A 14,667-nucleotide genomic window follows, 5' to 3' on the forward strand; every position below is an offset into this window, starting at 1 on the left:
AGTGATCGATTCTACATCTAAATGCTACATTTATGAAAAGGTACATTACTTTTTTCTTTCTTCTTATTTCTTTTTCGAACTTTCTATCTTCTATTTTCAAATATAATTCGTGCAAAACGATAAAAACAAGAAAAATTGTGTGACTTCCTTCAAACCATATATTCAAATTACAGTTTATTTAAAAAATTTGAGTATAATTTACGGATGCGCTGCATATTTTAATAATTCCAATTTCAGTCTAGAATAATGGTATCTAAATTGAAATCATAAAAAGTCAGTATGTACAACAAAGAATTATATGAAAAACTGGTAATATTGATAACAAGAATTCTAAAGTTCAGTTGCGAAAACAAATTTTAAATTTGTCATTAAGAAACTTCACCTCATACATCTATACATATGCAAACGAATTAAGTCGTTTCATTCATAACAAACATATAAAATGCACTTGAGTCTTATAGCCCCGGGCAAATAAGTTAAAATAAATTGCTACATAAATCTTGGTTGCGCACGAAACGTGAAATTTAGATAAATTGCACTTTGACCAACGAAAACTCAAACCAATCTAGTGTGGCGGATCGGTATCAATAGGACGCCGACAGGTCCAGGCATACCGATCAGCCACACTGGTTTTTTCTAGTTTTCTAGTTTCTAGTTTTTTAGACAACATACACATCATAAAATTAATTCTACAGCGATTCTTGAATTTTCATATTACAATCTCTTTTCTTAAATTACAAGTTATTAATTATTAATTAACTAATAACAATTAATTACAGGGTTATTAATGACCGTACCACATTTACGTACCTATAGCAGGTAGTTAAAACTAATATTGTTTAGAAACGCTAGAAAAAACTAAACTTCTTTTTTGCTTGTTCAGTGAATTTAGTAAGTCACGTTGTGCTCTTTTCACACAGAATTTAGCAGGTGATAATCGGTATAGTTTTATATGTTGCAAGTATCAAAAATATTTGGTTCGGTTTTAATCTTTCTTTTATTTTAGCGATAAAGATTTTTAATGTTTTAAATATATCTCTGTAAAGTTCTGCTTGTTTAGCTATATTTACAGAAAAATAAATTTGTATAAACAACTGCGATCCAACAATTATTTGCTACAACGAGGAAAAAAAGCATGACATTTTGAATCACAAAGCGTATTTTTTCTTTTCTTTCAGATAATTTTATCAATTTAGTCATTTATTATAAAAATTATAATAATTTGTAACAGAAATTTTATGTATTTATGGAAAATTTAAAAGTGTACAAATATATAGAATGCATACAAATAATATAAAAAAATACGTAAAATATCCAATGTAAAACGTTATAATATTTAGCTCGGAGATATTTTTATTTAGGGAACATTTCTTTATTTGCATTCAGAAGAATATGGAATTGTATATTTAATGTTACAAATTCCAATTGTAAGTTTATTTTATTGTTTTATTGCAACTTGCCTTACCTTGCAATACAGCCGGTAACATTCATAAATTTTCACAATCTTAAACATTAACCACGATCAGATAACTAATCTGTTCCACATATCGACTTCTTCCTTTCCTTTCTCTTTTACGTAGAGGAAACCTTCATAGGCACCTCGTGTCCTCGGCGGGAGGACACGGGGTAGTGGCGGATTTCACATATCGATCTAGGAAATATTTATTTTGAACATCTATTTCGGTGCCTGTCTATGTAAAACGTGGAATTCGACGCTGGTACGGCAACATAGTGAGTTGAAAAAGGGTGAAGGTCTCGAGAAGGTTCGGCAACTACTCGGCGAGTATAACAGTCGGTGTCGCAATTTGACGGAAATAACTAAAATCGAGATGGTGGTTCCGGCGCGTCGTGGCGTAAAGCTGGACGCGTCCGAAGAAACGTTCCACGAGCTCTGGCCTATTTTCTCGTCGAAGACTAAATTTAGGGTCTCATTCTCGAATGAATCATAAACGCGTTACAACTGATCGGTCAGTCACAACTGGTTCCCTTGATTCGACATAGAGAAGAAATAAATTGTGGGTAGCAAATATTTATCGCGACGGCCAGAGAGTATTTTTTTCCCTGTTCTTGCATAATATCAGCTAAATTTGGAAAGTATTCGGAGTTTTTATTACATCTGATTACTACTACCAAAGCAATCACAATGATCGGTACCAGACTTATATATACCCATCCCTCAATTTACGCGGTACTATTCTTACGCGGTAAATTATAGCACAATTTACGCGGTAGTTTTTATACGCGGCCAGAAAATATATTTTCCTAGAAGTTTTAAAAGCAACAAATGTATACGGTAACTTATTCGGTGATGTTGAAAGTCAGTAGTAGAAAAAAGTAGATTACATTGTGCTAGCGATCATATATGTACATATTTTTTCTTTTGTGCTGACAGATTTTATTTATGCGATCTTCATTCGCGTAAAATGAATCCACATGAAACAGATACCACGCGTAAATTGAGCGATAGGTGTGTAATTATGTTGTTATTTCTTTATTCAGAGGTAGGATCAGAATAGCTATTATTTTATTCCATTTTGAGCCGAAAAACCTTTATTACACATTCTTACATGGACTAGGGATAAACACAAAAGAACATCTGAAACCTATCGATTAAATCTATCGATTGTATCTAGAACTATCTTCTAGTTACTATTTATTGTAACTAACGCATCTGCATATGAATGGCGAGCATGAACTCACGCTGTCATTTTCAACAACTTATTTATTTTCGTTATACTGCTTTAATCCTAATTCATTGTGTGTGATGTATTAGGTTGCCCGAAAAGTTTCTCTCATTTTATAAGGTGATAATAGGTAAACAATAATTTCTTGATATATTATTTTATTGAATTAAGTATGATCCATTTTGTTCTATTTCTATTATTATGTTTGTGCATAATTCAATAAACTAATATAAAACATTGTGCGTCTATTATTTCCTTATAAAACGAAAGAAACATTTCGGACAACCTTGTATTTAGATATACAATAGAAGGTCGATAGTCTTAGTGTTAATGCAGCATACATATTTGAGATATTGTAAAAGTATGATTGCCCATATTGTACAGAGTGACTATATGATTCTATAGAAATTCTACATGAAGTCGAAAACATGAAATAAAATTACTTCATACGAGGCTTTGTGTTAAAAAAATTGACATTAAATATTTGCTCATCAGTGTATGTGGGCTAACGGCTTGACTTGTCTTTATGGTATTAGAAAACACACGATCAAGCAGGACAGCAAATTTTATAACATTTCACAACGTTTAACATTCATAAATTATGCAACAAAATTATACAACAAATAAATTATGCAAAATACAATACTTTTCATAGAAAATGCGAAGAGCAATGCGTATTCAACAAAATGGGAAATATTTTCAACAATTCCTAAAGTAATAAAATTTATCGCGCATGACTAGCCAGTTTCATGTTCTGTATGATATAGTATAACTATTGAGATATGTATAATTTTATGTACTAGACCAGGTTAAATGCGTAGTAGTAATACCTGTGTGTTAATATCAGTGCGGGGAAGTATGTGTGTGCGCGGCGTCTCGAAAACAAAGGAATGTAAACTGTTTAGTCCCGTTTTATTTACGTTTAGCGCTATCACCGTACTACGAGCTATGCCCGTAGTAAATGTAAGTTCAGAGGTTAAGACAGTCGGCTATGAAAGAAAGTGCCGAGACGCGAGCAAGTGTGTATCGACGAATATGTGGCGGCACTCGACCACGGAAATTTCCAACGGCTTCGCGACACAAAGCGCTATACTTTCAAAGCGTAAGGCAGACAGGCCTAATGTACCATCGATATCCCTACGGTTCTTTCGCCGAATATTCGGAAGGATGGGATATGGAGGGGCAACAAAGGAAAGAATCTGTTTGGTTTTGAACCAAAAGCTTCATTCTGCCCCGATCTGCGAAGTGCGAAAGGTTAAGCGAAGCCAACACAATTAGAGGAACGGGTTATTGACTCTTGAGAGTTCAGTGTTAATCGTTACTTATTATTAATAGTTGCTAATCGTTAACCGTTGTTAATCGTTATTTGTTATTAATTGTTAAGAATTTAATAAACGTTATTGTTGAAAATCAAGAGTATTTCTTGTGGACACCTTCACCGACGATCACCTCAAATATCTTTGAAATCGTTTATCAAATAAGTATATAACTATTCTAATGTTAATTCCAAGTGTAAATTTAGTGTAACTATACCATTATTTCGGCTATTAAGATCCAAAATTCTCAACAATAACAAATAAAAGCATAACTACTAATATTAGATTACAGCAATTCGCCAACACTTACATGTGACGGAGTCAGATTTCTCAAAAATAAAGCTTCGTATGAAAAAATTGTAGTCTACGTTGTTGACTTATTTTTTTTATGTAGAATCACATCATAAATCAAGGTACCATGTATTCTATTATATTTGTCGTGACTCATTTCTATCGTTTCAAATGGAGACTAATTCGTTTTATTTTGTTTAAATACCAAATGTAAAGATAGAAAAATATAGCAAACGCAATAATATAATAATTTCATGAACTAGTTATTCATTGCCGACCTTATCCCTAATTTTCTTCTGATCTGTACCTGGCCTTTTCCTTTTTCTGCTCACTCGATAATTTTTGTACGCAGAACTAATATTTTTGTAACATGTTGGCAAAAGAGGTGAATCAAATATAATGAAAATTAGATTTAACAAAAAAATTAATTATCAATGGAATTAGATATTTTTCTAAAATAAACAAATAAAATATCGCATTAACATGCAGCAGCTCTCTGCTGAAATCTACCAATGCCTTTCTCGCAGACGGTCACTCCAACCTATTCTAATAAATATGATTTCCAACGTGACTTTTCCTATCGATGTCTAAGACACCTTCCTTGTCTAAGGCACTGGCTTGCTAGGTAGCTTAAAACTGACGATCCACTGATCTAAACCAATCCAAACTCAGCCAGTCCAAGCTGCCAGTCCACGCAGAATTGTCACAGTTTTCAACACAGATCTTTTGTATATATTTGTTGCAAAAGATATGTCACCGGTCTTACAAGGTATAGCTGAACGAGAACGTTCTTATATCTGAAGGTCTCCTTTCGTTTGCGAGGGCAGGTGAAGACTGCCTAGTCGTCAAAAAAAGAATCTTCCGAAGGACACAGTCCGAGAAGCGCTTGCTCCAAATTTATGATGCGCATGATCCGCCCAGATTCGTCAGGTTTGCTGCACATGGCCCATTGTAGTAGTAGCAACAAATAGTTATATACATAATTATATACATTATTCGCTATTTACGATTAAAATTTGTTATCTGTTATTTATTATTCATTAAATTTGCTTCTTTCTGTTAATTAGAATATTGATTAAATAAATACAAGCAATTTTTCAGACGGTTGAATAAAAAAAAAGAAAATGTTTTAGAAGTATTGAAAAACATAAATAGAATCATAAAAATATTAACAACCAAATATTTATATCTTTTTACCATTATGGTATTTAATGTTAATTGTGTATTTATTGCTTATTCTTCGTTGTTACTTATCATTCGAATAAATTTTGGTTACTAATCGTAACAAGTTTATAAACAGACACAATTGGCAAGCCGAGACAGTAGCGTGGCGATCAACCGATGGTAGTGTCACGTAAAATTCGTGATAAAAAAGGAAGAGCTGAGCAATAGCTTAACTCGACTATGCTTTTATATTTTTGTAGGCTTTTATTTACAAAATGATTAAGTATAATATTACAATGAAGTAGCGAAGATAAAATAGTTGTTCAAATCACGGCCAAGACTGTACACAAGACTAGTCTCGTGGTCGAATGCTTGCAGTTTTTATATGTTGCGTTTGTAGGTGTTGAGGGGCAAGGGGAGGATCCTGATTGTCCTACGTAATGGGGAAAATGTAATGTTGAGCCAAAGGTCAGTTCAAAGCCTAACGGTTCACTGTCAGGTAGTATGGAATGTCGTGGATTTGAGTATGGTCGTTGTCAAAGTAGCATGGACTAGGGGTGCGGAGACAAAAAGATTACCTGCTGGGCTTTTGTTAAGCTCCGAAAAATGGATCATAAAGAAATCTCATACTAGTTCGAGTTAAATGGGTCCTTGAGACACTTGAACTTGGCTTCGATGGAAATAGTTCTGTACATTTTTACAGGATCGATTTTTCAATAATTGGATCAGTTTAACTTCCGAATGCAAACAGTGCCATATAAATAGGTTGAAGTAAATGCCTTTGGATTGGCTTAGCTTGTTAATGGATTTCCAGCTTAAAACCGGGAACACACTGGTGAGCTAAATCAATCCAAAGACATCTGATTTAATGCATTCGTACGAAACTATTTCGATTGGCAAGATAACGTGGCCGACAAAATCGCTCCTGTACGAATATATGAAACCGTTTCTATCCAGGTTCAAGTGTCTCGAAGACCCATTTATCTCGGGCTATCACGGTATTACATCGTGCGCAATTTTTCGAAGACCTCGGTAGGCCCACCAAGGGTGACTTCCCACCTGTACTCCCAGCTCATGCCACCATCGGCTGATTGCCACGCCACTGTTTCTGCTTGTCAGTTGCCAGTTTATAAACTTGCTACGATTAGCAACCAAAATTTATTCGAAATACGAATAACAGAAAATGAGTAAACAATAAAAACAAAATTAACGTTAAGCACTTAATATTATAATAATGGAAAATTACACGTAATTACTTGTTAATATTTGGCAGAAAGACAAAATTTAAACATCTCATTTATGTTTTTCAACATTTCCAAAATACTTTTTTGTTTTTTGACTATTTCAATTATTCAACCATCTAAAGAATACTAATAAAAATAATTTGGACCCATTTAATCAGCAAACATCCTAATTAAAAAAGACGAATTTAATAAATATACGAATAACAAGTAACGGATAGTTTAAATTTAAAATCGCAATTTTAATCACAAATTATCAATAATTTATATAATTATGACTCATGATTCATCCGTTGGGAAGCTTCGAACTTATTGTTTCTTTCTACTACAATTGGTCGTGTACGTCAGATTTGATGACTCCGGCGCGGCGTGCGCATTATAAATTTGCAGTAGGCCCTCGTGGAGTCTTCTCAGGTCGCACTTTTATGAAGATCCTTTTTTCGGCAACACGACGAAAACATCCTGTCGAATCAGCTGTACATTGTAAAACCGGTGACGTGCTTTCGCGGAAAAATTTTCTTAGACGCATTTTACTAATAGATATACTAGCAGGCCCTCTCTTTTTCCCGAATACTTCTCTGTCTCTGTCTCTTTCTCTCTCTCTCTCTTTCCCCCTCTCCCTCTCTTTCACACGCATTCTTATAGCCCTAAAAACGTAAAGAATAGGATCCGTTAGCTGCACTTTATTATCTATGCTGTACGTAATAAAAAATCGATCAGCACTGAATGTGCCATCATTGGTCTTCAATTTATTAGTATTGTTATTATTGGGAATGCCCATAAATTGATTCGGGTGTATGTTGTTTATATTAAATCTTTGTTCTTCCGAGAAATGTCACGTCCTAGGTAAATGACAGAATTATTTTCAAAATGAATTATTTTTTACATATGAGCTGTAAAATTTGACTTTTGGTATTTTATACCTATTGATGTTATACATAATATTTTGAAGTATAACATTGTTAAAAATATTCTTCGTTAATGAAAATATTAATAATAGTTTTAATAAGAAACACGATTATTTCTGTATGTATGTCACGAATTGCGTAATACAGTGATGAAAAGCTTCAGATATTTTTTTTATATGTTAAGATTTTGATTTTACTCATAGGTAACTTATAAAGTAACATATACCTAAATACATCCATTACTATAAATAAGCTCGAAAAGAAATTCGTCATAATTTAACAATCCAGTCTGTGTATTTTTATAGCTTGAAATGTCAAAGCACGTGTCAGTGAGAAAGATATGGGCGCACTCAAAGTGACATCTGTCGGAAAAAATACACAAAGTAATATGTAAAACTTGAAATCGTGTAAGTTTTCATTCTCAAAAACTTTGTGCTTCAAGTGAGAACATAAGAAAAACCGACTGCGTTATCAACCAAAAGTATAGTTTCAATGCAAAATTAAATCTTTTCGTTTAACTGTTCAATCGTTTTATTGAGAACAAAATACAGATATATGACAGTAAATTAATTAAGTGCATAACCTCATACTTCTATGTGCGAAACGTATACTGAATTAATTTTGGTTTGATGCTATGCACCAATGAGAAGGTTGTAAACTCCTAATCGACAAGATTAATATTTTTCGACAAGATATTTTCAAATTTCAATCCTTCAAGCTTTTTAAAAATATACTAAATATACTAATGTGTAAAATAATATAGATATACCTATAATGATATCTACAGAAAATTTGTGTTGTATAATCAAAAAATTGAAGAATAAAAAAATAAAATATATATTTATATACATATTTAATAAAGATGTTAAACTATTTGACCTATACAAAAGTATAGTTTTGTATCCTTATTTAATTTAGGTATTTCAAACTTCTTATAGAATGAGAAGAAAAATATAACGTAAAAGTTTATGTGGTACGAAAAAAGATATAAAAATTTACGGCAGTAAAAATTCTAACAGCTTTCAGTTATTATTCTATATTCTAGTCGTAACGATATCCTACGACCTACGCGAAAGCCAACAAACTTATCTTCCAGTATTTCCTCATTATGGACAAGAAATCAATCCGCTTCTCGTCTATCGGTTCAGCATATAACGTTACGCAAACCTTATTTCCTGTTTCATTATGTTTTATGAGATCCCAGCGGTTCGAAAAACCTTTCGTAATTACGTTCAGATCAATTTCTTATCGATGTCCGTGAAAATGAACTCACGTATGGTTCGAATTGCGTCTACTTTTTATCTCCCGCGAAAGATCTATGTTATAGTAACAGTTATAAATAAATAAATAAATTTGTATGAATAAAATCCCTACAAATTTTTTATACCAACAGCTATTCTCCGTAGTGAAAAATATTAAATTAAAAAAGGCTCGATTTCAGAACAAACGCGACGTAAATAATAACCATCGTTGCTTGACCTCTACTCAACATAACAGTACATATAATTTAGATCAGCCCAGCTATCTCAGCTTTTATAAAACGAATCGAGATGAAACATACTCTATTTTCTTTTCCAAACACGAATAAGCTATACAACAGAGAAAACACTATAAAAATCTCTTCAGTAGTTTATACGTGCTCAGTTCGCTGTGGAGTGCCGAAGCGTGCAGACGTGTCTCTAGTGCCCAGCGTAGTTCGAAAACAACACGTGTCGCCCAACCGTCGAAAGAGAACACAGCTAAGTGCCCCTTACCCCCTAGGGAGAAGAAAATCCCACGCACCTAACCCCAACACGAATACTAGCCTCACAGCCTCACGACTAGTTGTTCATTCCGAATTAACTAGCTCGATGATGGCCCAGCAACCGCGACCAGGCTCTCCGGAGCAGACTCGCAGCTACCCCGAGCTACCCCCCCCGTGGCAGAAGTGTAGCAGAACTCTCCGCACTAACGACGCTAACACTACAAAGAAGAGGAAAATAGAACCAGCAACGCAAATAAACACACACAACAGGTTCGCCGTATTGGAATCCGCAAACGACGCCATGGAAATCGTAGAACCGCCATCAAATCAACACTCACAGAGAATCCCCCCTCCCCCACCAATTTTTGTGGACGACGTCATTGACATACAGACAATGACCAAGTCCCTAGAGAGAGATACCAACAAGGAGGAATATAACCTTAAGATAAGCAACAACAAGGTGAAAATACTACCGACGAACCCAGAAGCTTACAGAAAACTCACCAAGACACTCAGGACCCTGAACGCCAACTTCCACACCTACCAACTTAAACAGGAAAGGCCTTTCCGGGTGGTCCTACGAAACATACACCACTCAGCAGACATAGACGAACTAAAATACGAACTCTCAAAACTCGGCCACGAAGTCGTCAACGTAAGTAATATAAGGCATAGAGTCTCGAAAGACCCGTTATCCTTATTCTTCCTAGACATTAAACAAAAACCGAACAATAAGGAAATATATAACATCAGCCGCCTAATGAACGCGATAGTAAAGATCGAACCACCGCTCGTGAAAAAAGAAATAGTGCAGTGCAAAAGGTGCCAAAGGTACGGTCATACGCAGAAATACTGCAACCATACTTTCCGCTGCGTTAAATGCGCAGGCTCTCACTCCACTGACCAGTGCGCCAAATCACCGGAAACCCCAGCGAAATGCATCCACTGCCAAGGGGACCACCCTGCCAACTACAAAGGCTGCCCAGCATATAAAACACTATACACGAACAGGTACCCTAAGCTCAGAGCAAAAGAGGTATCCAACCAAACACCCAGCCCGCCGAAATTCACGACTACCCCAACCCCCTCAACCAACCAAACGCACAGTCCTACCAAATTCATCTCCACCTCAACCTCCTATGCCCAAGCAACACAAGGCATCCAAAATAACCCGAACAGCCAAAGGAACTTTCCCCAAAACAGTGACCCCAACCCACCAAACACAGACAACTCCTCAAGGCTTGAAAAGCTAATAGAGAAACAATCGGAGCAAATAAATCACTTGCTATCGCTACTAACACTCATCGTGGAAAAATTAGCACGCCCCGACTCAAAATAAAACCAAGGCGCATAGCACTCTGGAACGCCAACGGTCTAGCGCAACACAAACTTGAACTAGAACTCTTCTTAAAACACCAGCAAATCGACGTAATGCTCGTGTCGGAAACCCACTTCACCGACAAGAGCTACCTGAAAATAAATGGTTACAAATTCTACCATACCGAACACCCCAGCGGAAAGTCCCACGGTGGCACCGGAATAATAATCAAAGCAAGTATTAAGCACTACGAACTCCCATCATTCCAGAAAGACTACCTCCAAGCAACAAACGTAGCAATCGAAGACTGTCATGGCTCAATCACCACCTCAGCAGTATACTGCCCTCCCAGACACTCCATCGCCAAAGAAGACTTTGATAACTTCCTGGACACCCTGGGCAACAGATTCATAGTTGGAGGAGACTATAACGCCAAGCACATCCAATGGGGCAGCAGACTGGTTACAGCAAGAGGCAAAAACCTCTTAAACAGCATAACAAACAACAACCTCAACTACCTCACCACATACGAACCCACATACTGGCCCACTGACACCAACAAAATACCCGACCTTCTCGACTTCTTCATAACTAAAAATATCCCATCAAGACACGTCCAGATCAACTCCTCGGCTGATCTCTCCTCTGATCATTCTCCCGTGATAGCAACAGTCAGTTCAACAATCATCGAGAGTACACCTAATGGCTCCATTCACAACCAACACACCAACTGGCAGCTCTTCAGAGAAGTCTTTACACACTCAACCTCAGCATTCACCCCACTAAAAACAAAGGAAGATATCGAAGCAGCCACGGAATACTTAAACACGAGCATAATAAACGCAATCCGCCTCTCCACACCGACAAAGCCATCTAACAGCAAACAAGAATATCCCCATTACATACTAAAAAAAATAGCAGAAAAACGAAGACTAAGAAGAGTATGGCAGACCCATAGAACACCGGAGGACAAACGCAAACTTAACAACGCAACTAGAAAGCTATCCAGAACCCTAAGAAACTATAAAAACGACTGTTTCCATAAATACCTCGCCAGCTTATCCCCCACAGCCGACGCCAACTACTCACTATGGAAGGCCTCCAGGAAACTCACACGCCCCCCACAAATAATCCCACCTATCCGCCGTCCGCAAGGTGGATGGGCGCGAAGCCCCATAGAAAAAGCCGACCTGTTTGCAAAACACTTGTCAAAAGTATTCAAACCCCATTCCCCCCAAACCGCCGCGGACGTTACTGAATACCTGCACACCCCCTTCCAAATGTCCCCTCCTATCGAACCCTTCTCCTCTGCTGAGACTATAGAAACAATCAGTCGCCTAAACCCCAAGAAAGCAGCAGGACACGACCTAATAGGCAATAGAGCAATCAAGGAACTTCCCACAAAAGGGATAGCACTCATCACATCGATTTTTAATGCTATCCTTCGCCTGGAACACTATCCTAAGGCTTGGAAAATCTCATTGATTACCCTCATCCCTAAACCCGGTAAACCGATATACGAAACCAGCTCCTATCGCCCAATCAGTCTTTTACCTACCCTGTCCAAACTATTCGAGAAGATGCTGACGAACCGACTCCTTCCAATCCTAGAGAACTTGAAAACACTCCCAGATCACCAATTCGGCTTCCGAAAACATCATTCTACAGTAGAGCAAATCCACCGCCTAACTCATACGATCAGCCAAACACTCGAAAAGAAAAAATATTGCTCAGCGGTCTTCCTAGACATCCAACAGGCATTCGATAAAGTATGGCATGAAGGGCTACTATACAAACTTAAAAAGATCCTACCCCACCCCTACTACTCCATCCTAAAATCTTACCTAACCAATAGGCAATTCATGGTTAAATACCTAGACGCCACTTCCGCAACATTCCCAATAGAAGCCGGCATACCCCAAGGTAGTGTCCTCGGACCCCTACTGTACTCCATCTACACTGCCGACCTACCTATATCAAATGATATAACAATAGCGACATTTGCAGACGACACAGCGCTATTAGCTTCCCACGCTGACCCGGTAATAGCCTCATCCACTCTCCAGCGAAGTCTCGACTCCATGGAAAAGTGGTTTCACAAATGGGGCTTCAAAGTCAACGAAAAGAAATCCACACATGTAACCTTCACGCTCCGAAAACAAACCTGCCCCCAGGTCACCATCAACAATGCAACAGTTCCTAGCAGGGACACAGTCCGATACCTGGGCATGACCCTGGACAGGAGACTAACGTGGAAGACACACATCTCAGATAAAAGGAAGCAACTAAAGGACAAACTAAAAAAACTCTATTGGCTCACGGGCCGACGCTCCAAACTAAATATACAGAATAAAATTACCCTCTACAAGACCGTAATAAAACCTGTCTGGACCTACGGAATCCAACTATGGGGAACAGCAAGTAACTCCAACATTGAAATACTCCAACGCTTTCAATCGAAAACGCTAAGATCCCTAATTGACGCACCTTGGTATGTAACCAATGAAACAATACACCGCGACCTCAAGATACCCACCGTCAAAGAGGAAATAGCAAAATATAGCAACAGATACAGCAAAAGAATCAACAAACACCGAAACCCCCTAATCACTGGACTACTCGATACGACGGACCAGACTCGCAGGCTGAAGAGGTACTACCCGCTAGATCTAAACGACAGATTCATTTAATTATCCAAACTAAGCATATGCACTTACTTATAATACTTTAAATTATACCTATCTATAATAGTATTAACTTATTGTAAATAAATAGCCATGTCACTGCGCCACGCCAGAAAAATTACTGAAAATTCTCAACGCGAGAATTGATTGTAATTTCAACAAATAAATAAAAAAAAAAAAGTAGTTTATACGTGACAACAACACATAAATTTCAACAATTCTTTTTTTGGACTCCGTAACTTATGAGTTGTTCCTAGATGACCGTTTCATTTCTTTCTATTTGTTGAAGTGGTTACCACTTCTAAGAAAACTCTACATCTGGTCTTTTTTAGTTTTCTCAAGCACTGAAGCCATCGACAGCGCGTAGACAAAAGACTGCGACGATGTCATGCCATAAACAGTAGACAGGCGACGTTGGCTTCGGGGTTTTTCAGTTATTAGGTAACACAGCTAGCGTGCGGATCTGGACCAGCTCAAATTGTATTTTACTTATTACACTTCTATTTAAATATATTTTCTACCTTACAATTTATCCACGTGTTTTCTCTGTTTACACACCGAATAAGCTCAACACTATTTAATTTACAGATTTCATATTCTATTAAACAAAAAAATTTATGTCACATCTCATATTAAACAAAGGACAAATTTAATATTTAGATCATGTTTTATATTGAATTAAACAAATGTAAAATTGTAATCAAGATAAATGTAATAATTCAATAAAATATGTATTGAATAGAAATAAAATTATGTGCTTTCAGTTTCATACTTTATTTCGTTATTTAAAATTTAAATATCTTACAGTTGTATTCACAATGATGATATTTAATTTTTAAGAGAACATGACATCTAGTATCGTTATAACACAACTCAAAAGATGATCGGATATAGAAATAGAATGACAGTTAATAAAATGCATGTTTAATAATACTCTTTACATTTTAACTAAATAAAAGTTGCTAAAGCTCCTGAAGTAATTAATTCTACTCTTATAACAAACATTACGAACATTGTAACAAGCGATGACGCCACTTTGACGTCATCTGATTTTCAATGGTTGCTCACATCTTATAAATTCTTAACAGGACTAGCCAGACCTTGATGAAAGTTACTTCAGAAAGAAACCAGTCGTCATATTACTGACAATACCACGATATAAGACAATATAAAAAATTCTTCAAAAAACTTAAAAAATGTTTGAGATCTTGAAACAACATGAGTTACATATTGAAATAGCCAATGAGTGGAAAATATCAGTAGTATCAACATACTTAAAACAGTAAGCACATAAAATACTTCCGTGATTGGAAATAG

At 36.4% G+C, this 14,667-nt stretch overlaps 1 protein-coding gene across 1 annotated transcript in view; it reads right to left on the bottom strand.

The window, feature by feature from the left end:
- The window catches only part of LOC117241075, a 237,934-nt gene that overhangs the window by 161,976 nt on the left and 61,291 nt on the right, over positions 1-14,667 (bottom strand). Inside the window, exon 8 of the mRNA XM_033507059.1 lies at positions 12,259-12,261. Within this exon, the coding sequence (XP_033362950.1) occupies positions 12,259-12,261 (3 nt within the window). The remainder of the gene's footprint in view (positions 1-12,258; positions 12,262-14,667) is intronic.

The sequence above is a fragment of the Bombus vosnesenskii genome, unplaced genomic scaffold (assembly GCF_011952255.1).
Source record: "Bombus vosnesenskii isolate JDL3184/JDL3185 unplaced genomic scaffold, Bvos_JDL3184-5_v1.1 scf7180000015241, whole genome shotgun sequence".
Lineage (NCBI taxonomy): Eukaryota > Metazoa > Arthropoda > Insecta > Hymenoptera > Apidae > Bombus > Bombus vosnesenskii.